General features: G+C 41.5%; 1 protein-coding gene across 2 annotated transcripts; it reads left to right on the top strand.

Annotated features, from left to right (window-relative positions):
* Positions 1 to 716: 716 nt before the first annotated feature.
* LOC139372590 (protein phosphatase 1 regulatory subunit 36) lies at positions 717 to 10,578 on the top strand. 2 transcript variants are annotated; one of them, XM_071112335.1, is made up of 12 exons: positions 717 to 794; positions 946 to 990; positions 2,167 to 2,231; positions 2,419 to 2,505; positions 2,697 to 2,827; positions 3,599 to 3,668; positions 4,898 to 4,996; positions 5,144 to 5,284; positions 7,172 to 7,214; positions 7,645 to 7,871; positions 8,598 to 8,792; positions 10,301 to 10,578. In XM_071112335.1, the coding sequence occupies exons 1-12, from the start codon at positions 723 to 725 to the stop codon at positions 10,569 to 10,571; spliced, it is 1,446 nt and encodes a 481-aa protein (XP_070968436.1). In that variant the 5' UTR covers positions 717 to 722; the 3' UTR covers positions 10,572 to 10,578. The 2 variants fall into 2 exon arrangements, with proteins under 2 accessions (XP_070968436.1, XP_070968435.1); XM_071112334.1 differs by having other exon boundaries at positions 4,898 to 5,284.
* The last annotated feature ends 4,464 nt before the right edge of the window (positions 10,579 to 15,042 follow it).

Raw genomic sequence — 15,042 nt, 5'->3', positions numbered from 1 at the left:
TAGCTTAGATGGAGATCAGAAGTTGACCTACAGTGAAGAAGTGGTCCCAGCTATACCTACTGCCAAGGTTTACAAGGTATGAAGAAGACGATGCTCTTCAGTTGACATTCTGAGGACCAATCTATTTTGATTGTCCCTCTACGTAATCACTTCAAATTGATTATGCCTTCACTGAAAATGTGCCTTTCCTTCACAGAGCTCAGATGGAAAGATATCCTTGTACCAGTGTGACCTATACAAATTCTCCAGCTAAAGATAATTTGAACAGTAACCCATTTCCTAAAAAAAATGTATACCTTTATTTAACTAGGCAAGGCAGTTAAGACCAAATTCTTATTTTGAATGACAGCCTAGGAAGAGTGGGTTAACTGCCTTGTTCAGGGGCAGTATGACATATTTTTACCTTGTCAGCTCAGGGATTCGATCTTGCAACCTTTTGGTTACTAGTCCAACGCTCTAAACACTAAGTTACCTCTTAAAGAGTAACATTCAAGTTTTCTAAAAAAAATGAATGTTTGCTTTTTAACAGTGTCATTGAGGGCCAGTTTGGAGGGATTTTGGACAGAGGCTCCTTGGTGGCCATCAACCCACGGGACAGAGAAAAGTATGACCACATGAACTGGTCTTCCCTCTGTGTTTCAACAAGAAAGCCCAGATTGCTTTGACACATAATAAGTTCTGTCTGTTGTTTCACTGTATGCTACAGGTGTGCAGCACTGATCATGTCGTTAATGGACAAGGACTGCCGATACCACTTGGGCACTTTTTTTTATACAATCCTGTATTGTTCAAAGGTACGATATTTCCTGAAATAACAGTGGAAATTCAATTTGTCTTCCATTCATTCTAGATTCATGCAAGTGTAACATATTGATTCAAACATACAGTACAGTATGCATGTATGTAATTAACCTACCATTACCATTCTTTAACACCTCTCTATAGGTTCTCCATTTGATGTGCCCGATGAGGAAGTTAACAGACTTTTCAGTGAGTTTTATTAACACAATTACATGTGTCATTGATAATACCTTTATTACTCTTACTGCCTTTTAAAACATATCTATCATTGAACTGAAATTGATATTTAACACAGAAACCAATTGAATGGAATATAAGATGATGTTGTATGCGAGAATTGTGGTAAGGTAGTTTAATGGTATTTTATTTTAATGTATTCCAGGGAGGAGTTGTGGTACTAAGCTTACACAGTTTTCAAATGCTCTCCCAGAGGTTAAAGATAAGGAATGGGGCTTGGATGTCTTCATAGAGAGAGTTCATCTCCTCACACCAAAGGCCTCATAAACATGATTTAATGGGCTTCTCTGAGACTACAGGGAGAGATATCTGAGAGAGATAGTGCATTGAAAATTATTGTCAGGATATTTGGTGTTCTGTTATTATATTTGATGTATTGTTATTTGCTTTGTTGACAGTTTGGAAATGACCTAATGTCGAAATATGCCAAGTCAATTCTTTCATATGGAAAATGAACTGAATTTCCAGTGTTTTTGAACGTCTGCCATTTTAATATAAAATTGCAGACATATTGCCGTTCCTTTTTATTGTTAGTTGGTATCATAGATATTTTGCTTTATTGAAAACATTTCTCTACAGTGAAGGCAAGGAACTTTTAGATACTCTAGATACATTAGATACTCCATAGTAATTGTTATGATGATTCTGAACTGTCTTGAAATGCATAGGCCACGTCATTGCAAACACCCGATTAGCCACACCAAGGTCCTGCATTGGATTCTGCGCTTCTCTCTTTTCAAGTGCTGCCACATAGACCCGATTGGCTGTTGCCTAGATACTAGACCTACATTTTTAGTAAACATATCGAGGGTAGCAGGGAGGAAGATGAGCTTTATGGTATAAAGGAGAAATGCCGAAACCACAAAAGGAAACGGTACGTTTGTTAAACGTGACAAGGTTGGCCCAATGTGGCCGTTGAGTTTTAGCGAATGTCACAATGTAGCAGTTGTACGGTGTGCTACAAGTAGAACGACAAAAACAGATGCAGGTGTAGCAGCTGCCTGAGAGAGCTCGAGTGCAACATTTTAACAAGTGTACGTACACCTGTTGCTGCAATAGTGACGCTCGATCGTGAACGTGTCAATGATTCATTTTTGAAGTAATGACAATGGTTACTTCATATGACAGATCAGCATACCTCCACCTGGGCGATGGAACTGGAATGATGAAACCCAAGCCCTCGAGTTCACCAGGTAACGTTAATGGGTAGCTATAGCATTAGCACATGTTACAATACTTTCTGGACCTATTTCTGTGCAAACGTTTTCTCACTATTATTTGCGGGTGTATTATGGATGTATTTTATTATCTAATTAACTTATCGTTGAGTATGCACCTGTTGATAAGTATTGAACTATTTTCTCATCCTTTTATTTTCAGTTTTAGTACATCTGTGGAGGTAAAAGAAAAGAGAAAAAAGACTAAACCTGTCAATTTTCAAGATCTTGCCAGCAAGCGTCCAGAGAGGTAGCTAGCTATTCATTTCTAGCCTAAGCCAACAGCACTTTTCCTATCCATGCTGTTCAACTAGCAATGATATTAATAGATAGAGCATTCATTATATTACAAGTGATATGTATCCTTGATTGACACATAATTAAGGGCATTACTGTGTCCTGAACTCTTTCAACGAATACTTTTCTGTCTATTATTTGTAGGCAAACGCAGTCATCGGCCAAGAGGGGGGGACAAAGCAGCAGGAAGACTGTGGGTCCTGCTCAACTCAATGCCTACAAGTCCTCAGTAAAACGGGGTCAGAGGGACTATGTGACCATCGAGGATGTGAAACGTAGGTGTTGGTCGGTCATACACAATACTAAGATCTATGTTATGGAACACATCCTTTACAGCAGATTAGTTGAATATATGGTCTTTCTCTGTCTGTCTGTTTGTATGTACAGTATGTACACTGCCTTCAGAAAGTATTCATAGTCCTTGACTTCACATTTTGTTGTGTTACAGCCTGAATTCAAAATGGATTAAATCAGTTTTTTCTCCCACCCATCTACACACAGTACTCCACAATGACAAGGTGAAAACATGCAAAAAATGTACTGCAAAAAATGTGACAAAGCAATTCACTTTTTGTCCTGAATAGAAAGTGGTATGTTTGGGGCAAATCCATTACAACACATTACTACTACTACTTTCCATATTTTCTAGCATAGTGTTGGCTGCATCATGTTATGGGTATACTTACAATCGTTAATAAGGACTGGGATGTTTTTTAGGATAAGAATGGTGCTAAGCACCGGCAAAATCCTAGACAAAAACCTGGTTCAGTTTGCTTTCCACCACACACTGGGAGATGAATTCACCTTTCAGCAAGACAATAACCTTAAACATAAGGCCATATCTACAGCTGTAATCGCGGCCAAAGGCAATTCTATAAAGTATTGACTCGGGGGTGTGAATACTGTGAAATAGGTATTTCTGTATTTCATTTTCAATACATTTGCAGACATTTCTAAAATTATGTTTTCACTTTGTCATTATGGAATAAGTCAAGGGTTATGAATAGTTTCTGAAGGCACTGTATGTATATCTGTCTGTGTTGCAGAGGTGGCACTCAGTTTGCTGCAGGAGAATGATGCACTCCCCATTCCATTTTGCTTCCTGTCTGTGTTGAAGTAAGGAAGCACCCACTCACTGCACAGTATATCTGCCTTCTCTCTCCCTCTTTTGTCTGTCCATCTGTCTGTCTCTCTCTCTCAATCCCTCTCTCACACACACGCAAACCTTTCTTTATGGCTATGTTTTCAATCCATGCTACATCCATTTACGTGCACTACCATTCAAAAGTTTGGGGTCACTTAGAAATGTCCTTGTTTTTGAAAGAAAAGCGCATTTTTTTTGTCTATTAAAATAACATCAAATTGATCAGAAATACAGTGTAGACATGGTTAATGTTGTAAATGACTATTGTAGCTGGAAACGGCAGATTTTTTAAATGGAATATCTACATAGGCGTACAGAGGCCCATTATCAGCAACCATCACTCCTGTGTTCCAATGGCACGTTGTGTTAGCTTATCCAAGTTTATCATTTTAAAAGGCTAATTGATCATTAGAAAACCATTTTGAGACTGTTGTATTGCGGGTACTATTTAATGAAGCTGGCAGTTGAGGACTTGTGAGGCATCGGTTTCTCAAACTAGACACTAATGTACTTGTTCTCTTGCTCAGTTGTGCACCGGGGCCTCCCAGCCAGTTTGCGCTGTTCTGTGAAGGGAGTAATACACAGCGTTGTACAAGATCTTCAGTTTCTTGGCAATTTCTTGCATGGAATAGCCTTCATTTCTCAGAACAAGAATATACCGAGTTTCAGAAGAAAATAATTTGTTTCTGGCCATTTCATTTTGAGCCTGTAATCGAACCCACAAATGATGATGTTCCAGATTCTCAACTAGTCTAAAGAAGGACAGTTTTATTGCTTCTTTAATCAGGACAACAGTTTTCAGCTGTGCTAACATAATTGAAAAAGGGGTTTCTAATGATCAATTAGCCTTTTAAAATGATAAACTTGGATTAGCGAACACAACGTGCCATTTGAACACAGGAGTGATGGTTGCTGATAATGGGCCTCTACTACTATGTAGATATTCCATAAAAAAATCCAGCTACAAAAATCCAGTTTCCAGCTACAATAGTAATTTACAACATTAAAAATGTCTACACTGTATTTCTGATCAATTTGATGTTATTTTAATGGATAATTGTTTTGCTTTTCTTTCCAAAACAAGGATATTTCTAAGTGACCCCAAACTTTTGAACGGTAGTGTATATTGCTTAGGCTTTAAGATTTCTCTTAAACATTGCCCTGTGTGTGTGTGTGTGTGTGTGTGTGTGTGTGTGTTTAGGAGCAAAGAGCTGGATGAGTTCCTGGCTGCCCTCCTGCTCTACCTGTCCTGTTACTTTGAGAGGAAGTCTCTGGAGAAGAAGCCCAAGCCTCTCATGGCGTCAGTACCATACTCATTGTGCCGTTTGTGTGTATGTATGTGTGTGTTTACATTAATTACCATCTTATATAGACTTAAGACTCTTAATTTGCATATATTGATGTTTCTCATGACTTTGCCTCTCTATAATGTATTGATTTGTGTCAGTGAGCAGAGTATCACAGAGAAGCAGGTGATGGCGGAGACCCTTGCTAAGGTGGAGCTGGCCCAGAAGCAGCTGGCCTTCTGCTACTCCAGCCTGGTCCTGGGCCTGGGCCTATCCCAGCAGCACCACATGGCCTGTGGCAGGTCAGTCACCTCGCCGCCATTTTGGCTCTGCAGGGGCAAGGAGGGGAAGTGACAAGAGTCAAGGGAATAGATACTCATTTGGTTTTTAAGCAGATACAGTGCCTTGCGAAAGTATTCGGCCCCCTTGAACTTTGCGACCTTTTGCCACATTTCAGGCTTCAAACATAAAGATATAAAACTGTATTTTTTGTGAAGAATCAACAACAAGTGGGACACAATCATGAATTGGAACAACATTTATTGGATATTTCAAACTTTAACAAATCAAAAACTGAAAAATTGGGCGTGCAAAATTATTCAGCCCCCTTAAGTTAATACTTTGTAGCGCCACCTTTTGCTGCGATTACAGCTGTAAGTCGCTTGGGGTATGTCTCTATCAGTTTTGCACATCGAGAGACTGACATTTTTTCCCATTCCTCCTTGCAAAACAGCTCGAGCTCAGTGAGGTTGGATGGAGAACATTTGTGAACAGCAGTTTTCAGTTCTTTCCACAGATTCTCGATTGGATTCAGGTCTGGACTTTGACTTGGCCATTCTAACACCTGGATATGTTTATTTTTGAACCATTCCATTGTAGATTTTGCTTTATGTTTTGGATCATTGTCTTGTTGGAAGACAAATCTCCGTCCCAGTCTCAGGTCTTTTGCAGACTCCATCAGGTTTTCTTCCAGAATGGTCCTGTATTTGGCTCCATCCATCTTCCCATCAATTTTAACCATCTTCCCTGTCCCTGCTGAAGAAAAGCAGGCCCAAACCATGATGCTGCCACCACCATGTTTGACAGTGGGTATGGTGTGTTCAGCTGTGTTGCTTTTATGCCAAACATAACGTTTTGCATTGTTGCCAAAAAGTTCAATTTTGGTTTCATCTGACCAGAGCACCTTCTTCCACATGTTTGGTGTGTCTCCCAGGTGGCTTGTGGCAAACTTTAAACAACACTTTTTATGGATATCTTTAAGAAATGGCTTTCTTCTTGCTACTCTTGCATAAAGGCCAGATTTGTACAATATACGACTGACTGATTGTTGTCCTATGGACAGAGTCTCCAACCTCAGCTGTAGATCTCTGCAGTTCATCCAGAGTGATCATGGGCCTCTTGGCTGCATCTCTGATCAGTCTTGTCCTTGTATGAGCTGAAAGTTTAGAGGGACGGCCAGGTCTTGGTAGATTTGCAGTGGTCTGATACTCCTTCCATTTCAATATTATCGCTTGCACAGTGCTCCTTGGGATGTTTAAAGCTTGGGAAATCTTTTTGTATCCAAATCCGGCTTTAAACTTCTTCACAACAGTATCTCGGACCTGCCTGGTGTGTTCCTTGTTCTTCATGATGCTCTCTGCGCTTTTAACGGACCTCTGAGACTATCACAGTGCAGGTGCATTTATACGGAGACTTGATTACACACAGGTGGATTGTATTTATCATCATTAGTCATTTAGGTCAACATTGGATCATTCAGAGATCCTCACTGAACTTCTGGAGAGAGTTTGCTGCACTGAAAGTAAAGGGGCTGAATAATTTTGCACGCCCAATTTTTCAGTTTTTGATTTGTTAAAAAAGTTTGAAATATCCAATAAATGTCGTTCCACTTCATGATTGTGTCCCACTTGTTGTTGATTCTTCACAAAAAAATACAGTTTTATATCTTTATGTTTGAAGCCTGAAATGTGGCAAAAGGTCGCAAAGTTCAAGGGGGCCGAATACTTTCGCAAGGCACTGTACCTTAGATCCAATGCGATTGACAGTTAACGCCTATATTCAGAATAATCTACGTAGATTATACACAACATCTAATACATCCAGAAATTGTGAGTAGCGGCCTAACCTCCATGCACAAAACATTTCACTTGCTGCGTTAAACTAACACTTTAAGTGCTTTGTTTCTACAGGAGCCGTGTGTCATTGACCTACAAAGACAGGCAGTTGTATGAGGTTAGTACCAATCCCCACAGAACTGTGATTTGACCTTTGCGACTGTGTATTCCAGAGGAGATGTTGACTCAGTACTGTTTAACCAGAGGTGGTGGTATAGTGTAATAGAGTTATTTTAGGGTAACTCAGCACCCTGTGTGTCTGCATCTAGTACCAGAATAGCTTTTTTGACATTTGGAAATGTATTTTGGAAAAAAAGAATGATGATGTGACACAGACCCAGATGCAGCTTTAGCACCTTTAATTAATTACTGGCTTGCTGACTGGCTGGATGAATAAATGAATGATTAAATGAATGAACAGGCCTAAACATTATTATTATTATTATTATCTCCAGAGGATGGAGCCATCAGCATTAGATATTAACAAAGGACCTACATCAAATGCAACTGTAGCATCTCATCTCTGTAATCTGTCCTATCTACACCAGTGTCTGTACAGCTTCTTCTGCTACGTGGCGTGGGTGACGTTCAGTAGGAAGGACCTGAGAGGCATCCAGGAGGAGGTGGGACGCCTGCTGCGTTCTGACACCTTCAACCCCGCCCTCAGGACCAGGATAGATGCCACAGAGGACAACCTGGCCCAGGACTCCTCCACCAAAGAGGGACAGACTGAGCCCAAAGTGCACACACAGAGCCACAATGCCCCAGAGCAAAGGTGTGTGGGGAGTGGTGGAAGGCTGGGGTGGTGTACGCGTGGCTATCTTATCAGCTCCCATTTTGAGTCATTTTTGAAAATGTTTTTCCGGACAATAGTTTCTACTAGCCTAAGTGACTGACTGACATGATGTGTTGCAGTAAAGAACAAAATGGTTTAGGCTGCAAAGCCATCTCTGCTTGAATGCTGTCTATCTACCTCCCAGACCATAGGATTGACTGAGACAGATTCATGACTTGTCAGATAAAACGGCCTGTCACTCTTATGTCAGCTCCCAACATCTGACAAATGACTGACGGTTCTGTAAGCGGTTTCAGGTCTCTTGCTCTTATGCTGTCAAGTCCAGGCCAAGTTGGTCTTGAAGTCTGTACTCCATAAGTAGAACCAAATTAATCAAATGTGGGGATTTTGTTGATATCTTCACAGCTGTTGTCTACATATTTGATGATTAATAGTACAGCTGTATATATTTTAGAATATCTGGTATTAGAATGACATCCGCTGGCATTTTAATTTCAATTTTTTCCCTGCTTAAGGAAATTCTACAGTTTGACTTGTGAGATTTTGTCCTCCCGCTGTAGGATTTCCCCTAATGACTCTTCACTCTAATGCCCACATCTAAATCAATTAATATCTAGTGCCTAGGCCCTAGGGAATAGGCGCCAGTTTGGAATTGGTTCTCAGTCTTCTGCTTCTCGTTCTTTGACCTTTAACCTATGACCCCAGGAAGTCCCAGCGTCGTCCGGCCTTGAGTAAGATGGTGACCCAGCGCTCCCCGGTCATGGTGTCCCTGCTGCCATATCCGCGGGAGGAGGCTCCTCATCTGTTCTGCCGCTACAGACCCAGGAAGCAGAGCCAGGCCAAGCTGTGTAACCCAGAGACCCTGATGGAGGAGCTCAAAGAGCAGCTGGCCTCTGTCAGGTAGCTAACAGTCACAGCACAGGGAGGGAATAGCCCCATCCCAGATCTGTGTGTGCTGTCTTGCCAACTCCTATGGTCATTGTCACACCAACTGTTGGCAAGGTCTGGGACCAGGCTCGGGAAGGAATATGTTTGCTATATACATTTTACATTTACATTTTTAGTCATTTAGCAGACGCTCTTATCCAGAGCGACTTACAGTTAGTGCATTCTTAAGAGAGCGAGGTGGGACAACCACATATCACAGGCATAGTAAGTACAATCTGCTGTCCTAGCTTTAGGGGGAAGGTGCCAGGATAGAGAATGACTTGGACTGGGCTGAGCAGGAGCTGCCCTCCCGGAGGGGTGGGTGAACAAAGAGACCAGAGGTGGCAGAAGGGAGTGCTCAGGTTGGGGTGTAGGGTTTGAGCCTAGCCTGAAGGTGTGTGTGGGGGTGGGGGGGGGGGGCAGTTCCTCTTGCTGCTCTGTAGGCAAGTAGCATGGTCTTGAAGTGGATGCGAGTTTCGACTGGAAGCCAGTGGAGTGTGCGGAGGAGCGGGGTGACGTGGATGAACTTGGGAAGGTTGAAAACCAGGCGGGGCTGCAGCGTTCTGGATAAGTTGCAGGGATTTGATGGCACAAGCGGGGAGCCCATTCAACAGCGTGTTGCAGTAGTCCAGACGGGAGATGACAAATGCCTGGATTAGAACCTGCACCGATTCCTGTGTGAGGTAGGGTCGTTCTCTACAGATGTTGTAGAGCATGAACCTGCATCACTGCTTTGATGATTGCAGAGAACAACAGGGTGTTGTCCCGGGTCACACCAAGGTTCTTTGCACTCTGGGAGGGCTTTATTGTGGAGTTGTCAACCGTTTGAGCAGGCAGGCCTTTCCCGGGAGGAAGAGCAGCTCCGTCTTGTCGAGGTTGAGCTTGAGGTGGTGCACCGACATCCAAGCTGAGATATCTGCCAGGCACGCAGAGATGCGTGTCGCCACCTGAATGTTGAAAGGGGGAAGGCGAAAAGTAGTTTTGTGTCATCTGCATAGCAATGATAGGAGAGAACAGGTGAGGATATGACAGAGCCGAGTGACTTGGTGTTTAGAGGGAAGAGAAGAGGGCCAAGAACCGAGGAGGATTAAGGAGGGAGGAGAAGTTGGAAAAGAGTTTCATAGGGTTAGAGGCAGAAGCATGACATTTTGAGTGATAGAAAGTATGTCAGAAGGTTGAATGAAAATAACAAACTATATGTGTAAGAGATTGATAATATAACACTACAAACATTCTATTGAACTTTAATTGTCCCTCAAAAATGGATGAATATATCTTGTACATGAAGTTAACATTCACAGCACTGTATTTTCACACCCATGAACTTATGTCTGCAACACTCTTAGACAAAATGGCTGTCACCATAACTCTTTTGGGTTCCATGTAGAACCCTGTGTGTAAACGGGGTCTCCTTTTAGATTCTAGATAGCACCTTTTTTTTCTAAGAGTGTATGTTTGAACTTTGAAATCTGTTTTTCTAGCTTTGGGATTCTGGGGAAGCCTCTGAGCCAGTTCAGCTGCACCACCCTTATGCCCCAGGGAGCCAACAATGAAGACGACGAGGAGGAGGAGGAAGATGACGAGGAGGATGACGATGATGAAGACTCCAGCGTCCATGTTCGAAGCAGTAAGAGCACCTTCGTGGCTCAGAGACCTGTCGCATCAGCAGTGGACCAACGCGGCAGCCTCAGCCGCGCCAATACAGTCATCTCACGGGCCACCACAGAGGGAGTGTCCTCAGACACAGAGTGAGAGTATGTGCGCGTCCCCCAAAATTTGACAAATAAAAAAAAAAAAAATAACATACAATGATGTATCTTTAGTCACTGTGTTTCATAATTGGCCTTCAATTCGCATGTGGCGGAATGTATCTCACCAGAGAAAGCATCCGATCGAGCGAAACGGCGTCCCTCTGTCTCAGTATATGTAGCCCATCTATCTGATGCTGTCTGGCCAAAAAGAGTATGCCATTGTTGCTGCCCGTAGCATTGAATTTAATAGCAAGGGAAGCTAGCAAGCATTTTGCCTCCCTTGATAATGTTTAAATAAAAAAATAACCAATCAGCATTGAGCTAAACTGAGTGAGCTCAATTGTGAATGGTCCTGGTGCACCAAAAAAAGTGTCAATGGAAGCTAGTTTGGATGTGACTTCACACCAATCACATTGCATCAAAAGCATTGACTTGGATGGAGAAAAGGAAAAATTGGATGGAGATAAGGATTTGGACTTGTGGACTTACTGTACCGGTCAGTGATTATAACGGTGATTCAGATCCAACCATAAATGCATACATTGTGCCCCTGGCCTGAGAGGGTGGAAGTTCAATATGTAGCTAGATGTAGTAGGCTAACGTTAACTAGCTGGCTCATCATTGCCCTTGAAATTAAGTTAGGCTAGCTGGCAAGCCTTTTAGCCATGTAGCCTAATCGAGGACAACAACAACTAAAAGTGTGTAGGCTACTGTATGACAGAGAAGAGGATTGCATTGGCGTTCCTCTACAAGTAAGGTAAATCATTATGTTTTTCTACTTGCGCACACACACCACACACAATCAGGACCATGGACAGCCACATGTTATTTACCTTATGTTGATTGGACTAAATTGTTTTTGGTCCTGATCTTTAAGTTGCTACTCTGTTAGACTAAGCATTGGTGATTTGATGATTTGGAAGTTGAAATGATGGTGGATTTACTTTAGCAGAGGCCTCTCCTGTTTTTTTTTGCCACTTGTGATAACTCTGTGGTTCTCAATCAATAATTGTTTAGTAGTCAGATATTTTGCAAGCAAAACATAAAGTTTTAAATTTCATTTCCTGCAGTTGTACAAATTTGACCATGGGGCGTAGAATTTTTAAAACATTTTTAAAGCAAGTTTGCTCCAATTATACACATTTTGCCATGGGCCAAAGAGAAGATTTACCAATTTCAAGCAATTCTTTACATTTTCTCATGGGGTGTAGAGAAGATTTTGCAGTTTTACATCACATTTTCTGCAATTCTACACATTTTGCCATAGGTTGGAGAGTAATGTTTGCAGTTTTTAATATTTAATACTTTTTTGTGAGAGTGACTAATTAAATCAATGGGGGCCCCCCAGTTGGTGATTCGACCATGATTACTACAAGTTTAGAAAGCTGGACATTAGACTAACAAAAAATGTTAGCTGACATGGACTTATTGAGTGACTGTCAGTGACTGACATAACAAGAGAAAAACTGCTGAGGCACAACTACATTTTCAAAATGGCCACCTGTATATTCTACTATTCTAACCTCAATTGAGATCTTAATGATTTATTTTTATTGATCCACAGGCCACCAGTTGCCCATCCCTGCTGTAGGTCATCTACCTGTTTGTTACATGCAATTTGCTTTGTTGACTTCACCAGACAAATATGGCTCTCTGGTTTTGTGATGAAACAAATGTGTGGTTGAATTTATTCTGCCCAGTGGTGTAAAGTACTTTAGCCAAATTACTTTAATGTACTACTTAGTTGTTTATTGGTGTATCTGTACTGCACTTTACCATTTATATTTTTGACAACTTTTACTTTACTACATTCCTAAAGAAAATAATGTATGTTTTACTCCATGTATTTTCCCTGACACCCAAAAGCACTCGTTACATTTTGAATGTTTAACAGGACAGGAAAATGGTCCAATTCACACACTTATCAAGAGAGCAACCCAGCTCACCCCTGCTGTCTCTGATCTGGCAGACTTAGTTTGCTTAGTTTGTACATTATGTCTGAGTATTGGCATGTTGGAGTGTGCCCCTGGCTAGCAATAAAACAAACAAGAAAATTGTGCCGTCTGGTTTGCCTAATATAAGGAATTAGACATTATTTATACTTTTCCTTTTAATACTTAAGTATATTTTTGCAATTACATTTACTTTTGATACTTAAGTATATTTAAAACCAAATACTTTTAGCGTTTTACTCAAATAGATTTGACTGGGTGACTTTCACTTTTACTTGAGTCATTTTCTATTAAGTTATCTGCTTTTACTCGAGTATGACAATTGGGTACTTTTTTTCCACCACTGATTCTGCCCACTGTGTGACTATTGTCTTCTTGTTGTCTCTGCCTTTTACACTGAGTGTACATAACATTCACCCCTCATTCACAGCCTCAGTGCATGGACTCTACAAGCTGTCGAAAGCATTCCACAGGGATGCTGGCCCATGTTGACTACAATTGAATGGCACACATACACAATCCATGTCTATATGATCGCAAGGCTTGAAAAATGTTTCTTAAACCTGTCTCCTCCGCTTCATCTACACTGATTGAAGTGGATTTAACAGGTGACATCAATAAGGGATCATAGCTTTCACCTGGACTCACCTGGTCAGTCTATGTCATGGAAATATAATGGAAGAAGGTGTTCCTAATGTTTTGTTCACAATGTATATCACGGTGGGGTATGAACTAAAATTATTTATAGAGCAAAAAACGCAATTATCACAACACATAGGTTGTAATATGGCTTTTTTCCTGAATTGGCTTCCCCAGTGATTTTACCCACACACCATGTCTGTCTGTCTGTCTGTCTGTCTGTCTGTCTGTCTGTCTGTCTGACATCTCTGGGCTATCATTTGAAACATCATTTTGATATCCTGTGTTTTCAGTGTCCCCCAGTAGACTGTCTAAAAATGTGTTTGGATGTCCTGAACTATTATTATTTGTCACCAGGTGGCGCTGTTGTCTGAGAAATAATGAAATTGGATTTCCTCATACAGACGGTACAATCAATCCATTATTGTATACAGTTCAGATTCAACTCAATGCTTGGGAAAATATACAAGGATCACAAAATACCATTGTATGTATTCAATGCATCACTATTGTTCACGACATTTGCAACTACTAAGTAAATCTCATGCTTCAGTATGTAAATCCTGCGTCATCTGTCACATTGACATAGACAGTACATCCTCTTTGACGTAAGACCCCTTCCAGGACTCTTCCCCCAGGGTGACTTGCAAGCCTTCCAGTCAATGCTGCCTGCATCCTAACCTCCCATAGCAAAGGGCCATAGCTACTAAGCATGCTGCAGCAGCACCAGCCGCTGTGGCAGAAGGGGCTTTGCCTTCACCCTAATTGGCTGGGTAATCTGGGATGCCAGAGCGAGAGCTAAGCCTGCTCAGGAGAGTGGGGGATGGGGCACAGGGGACAGGGATAGAGGGGGACGCTGGAGAGAGGCTGATTCCTCTATGGCTCCTCCTTTATAAGGGCTGGATCTGACCAGAAAGGCAGGATGGCAGGAGTCAAATCCCCCTACAGATTTCATTCCACCAGCCTTGGCAGGGGCCAGGTTACGCCGCGCACCAGACTCCGAAGTCAGAAGATCCCCTTAATAAGAAGTAAGCATGGGAAAGGAGATTGGCACAGTTGGCAAAGTGACAGAGGGTCACACTTTATATTAAGTTACACAGGTACTGTGGGAAGGGGGACCTTTATTTTTTACAATTCAGTCATTGTTTCAAGCCCTTCTGCAGATACCACGTATAGCTAAGTGATGACATAGTGGTTATCAAAGACTCCCGAGTTTTATTGAGATAGTAGTAAAGGGAAAATGACACACGGTATAGGTAATAAGTATAGAGAGTAGCTATTCAATATGTAGGCCAAAAAGTTGCATGGCTGTATGCAAAGCTATCAACAAAAAAAGAGAAACCTAAGTTGGTAAATTCTGGCAAACATAATGAGTTCAGTATACTAACTCAGAGTTGTTGCTGCTGCTGCTATAGTTAACATTTCATCTTAGAAAATCTTTGTCCTGAACCAATACATCATCTTAGTTTTGCTAGAGAAAAAAGCAAAATCACATTCAAGAACAGCACCACCAACTTGATCTATTCTCATTAAATGTTTCTGACTCATAGTTCAATAAATTCCCACAAAGCCTCAAGTCTCCTCTATTCTCCATGCTTTAGGGCCCCTGCCCTGCTCTTTAGAATGTTGCGGTCATAAAGTCTATGCCCTCTGAAATAGTTTGCAGTTGAAGCATGTCACCTCTTGTAAAGGACTAGCCATGCCTGTAATTACAATCCATATTCAACAATGACAGGCGATGTCAAGGGATTTCTGTTTGAGGCAGACAACCAATAGCAGAGCACCCTGCTTGTGATGATAGGAAAGAGGCTAGGCAAACTGTGTTTCATAAAGCTAAAGGTTACACAGTGCTGGCTGTTAAAGAGTATAGCACTATCGCAC

Source organism: Oncorhynchus clarkii, chromosome 18 (assembly GCF_045791955.1).
Source record: "Oncorhynchus clarkii lewisi isolate Uvic-CL-2024 chromosome 18, UVic_Ocla_1.0, whole genome shotgun sequence".
Classification (NCBI taxonomy): domain Eukaryota; kingdom Metazoa; phylum Chordata; class Actinopteri; order Salmoniformes; family Salmonidae; genus Oncorhynchus; species Oncorhynchus clarkii.
This window is presented reverse-complemented; position numbering and strand designations above follow the sequence as displayed.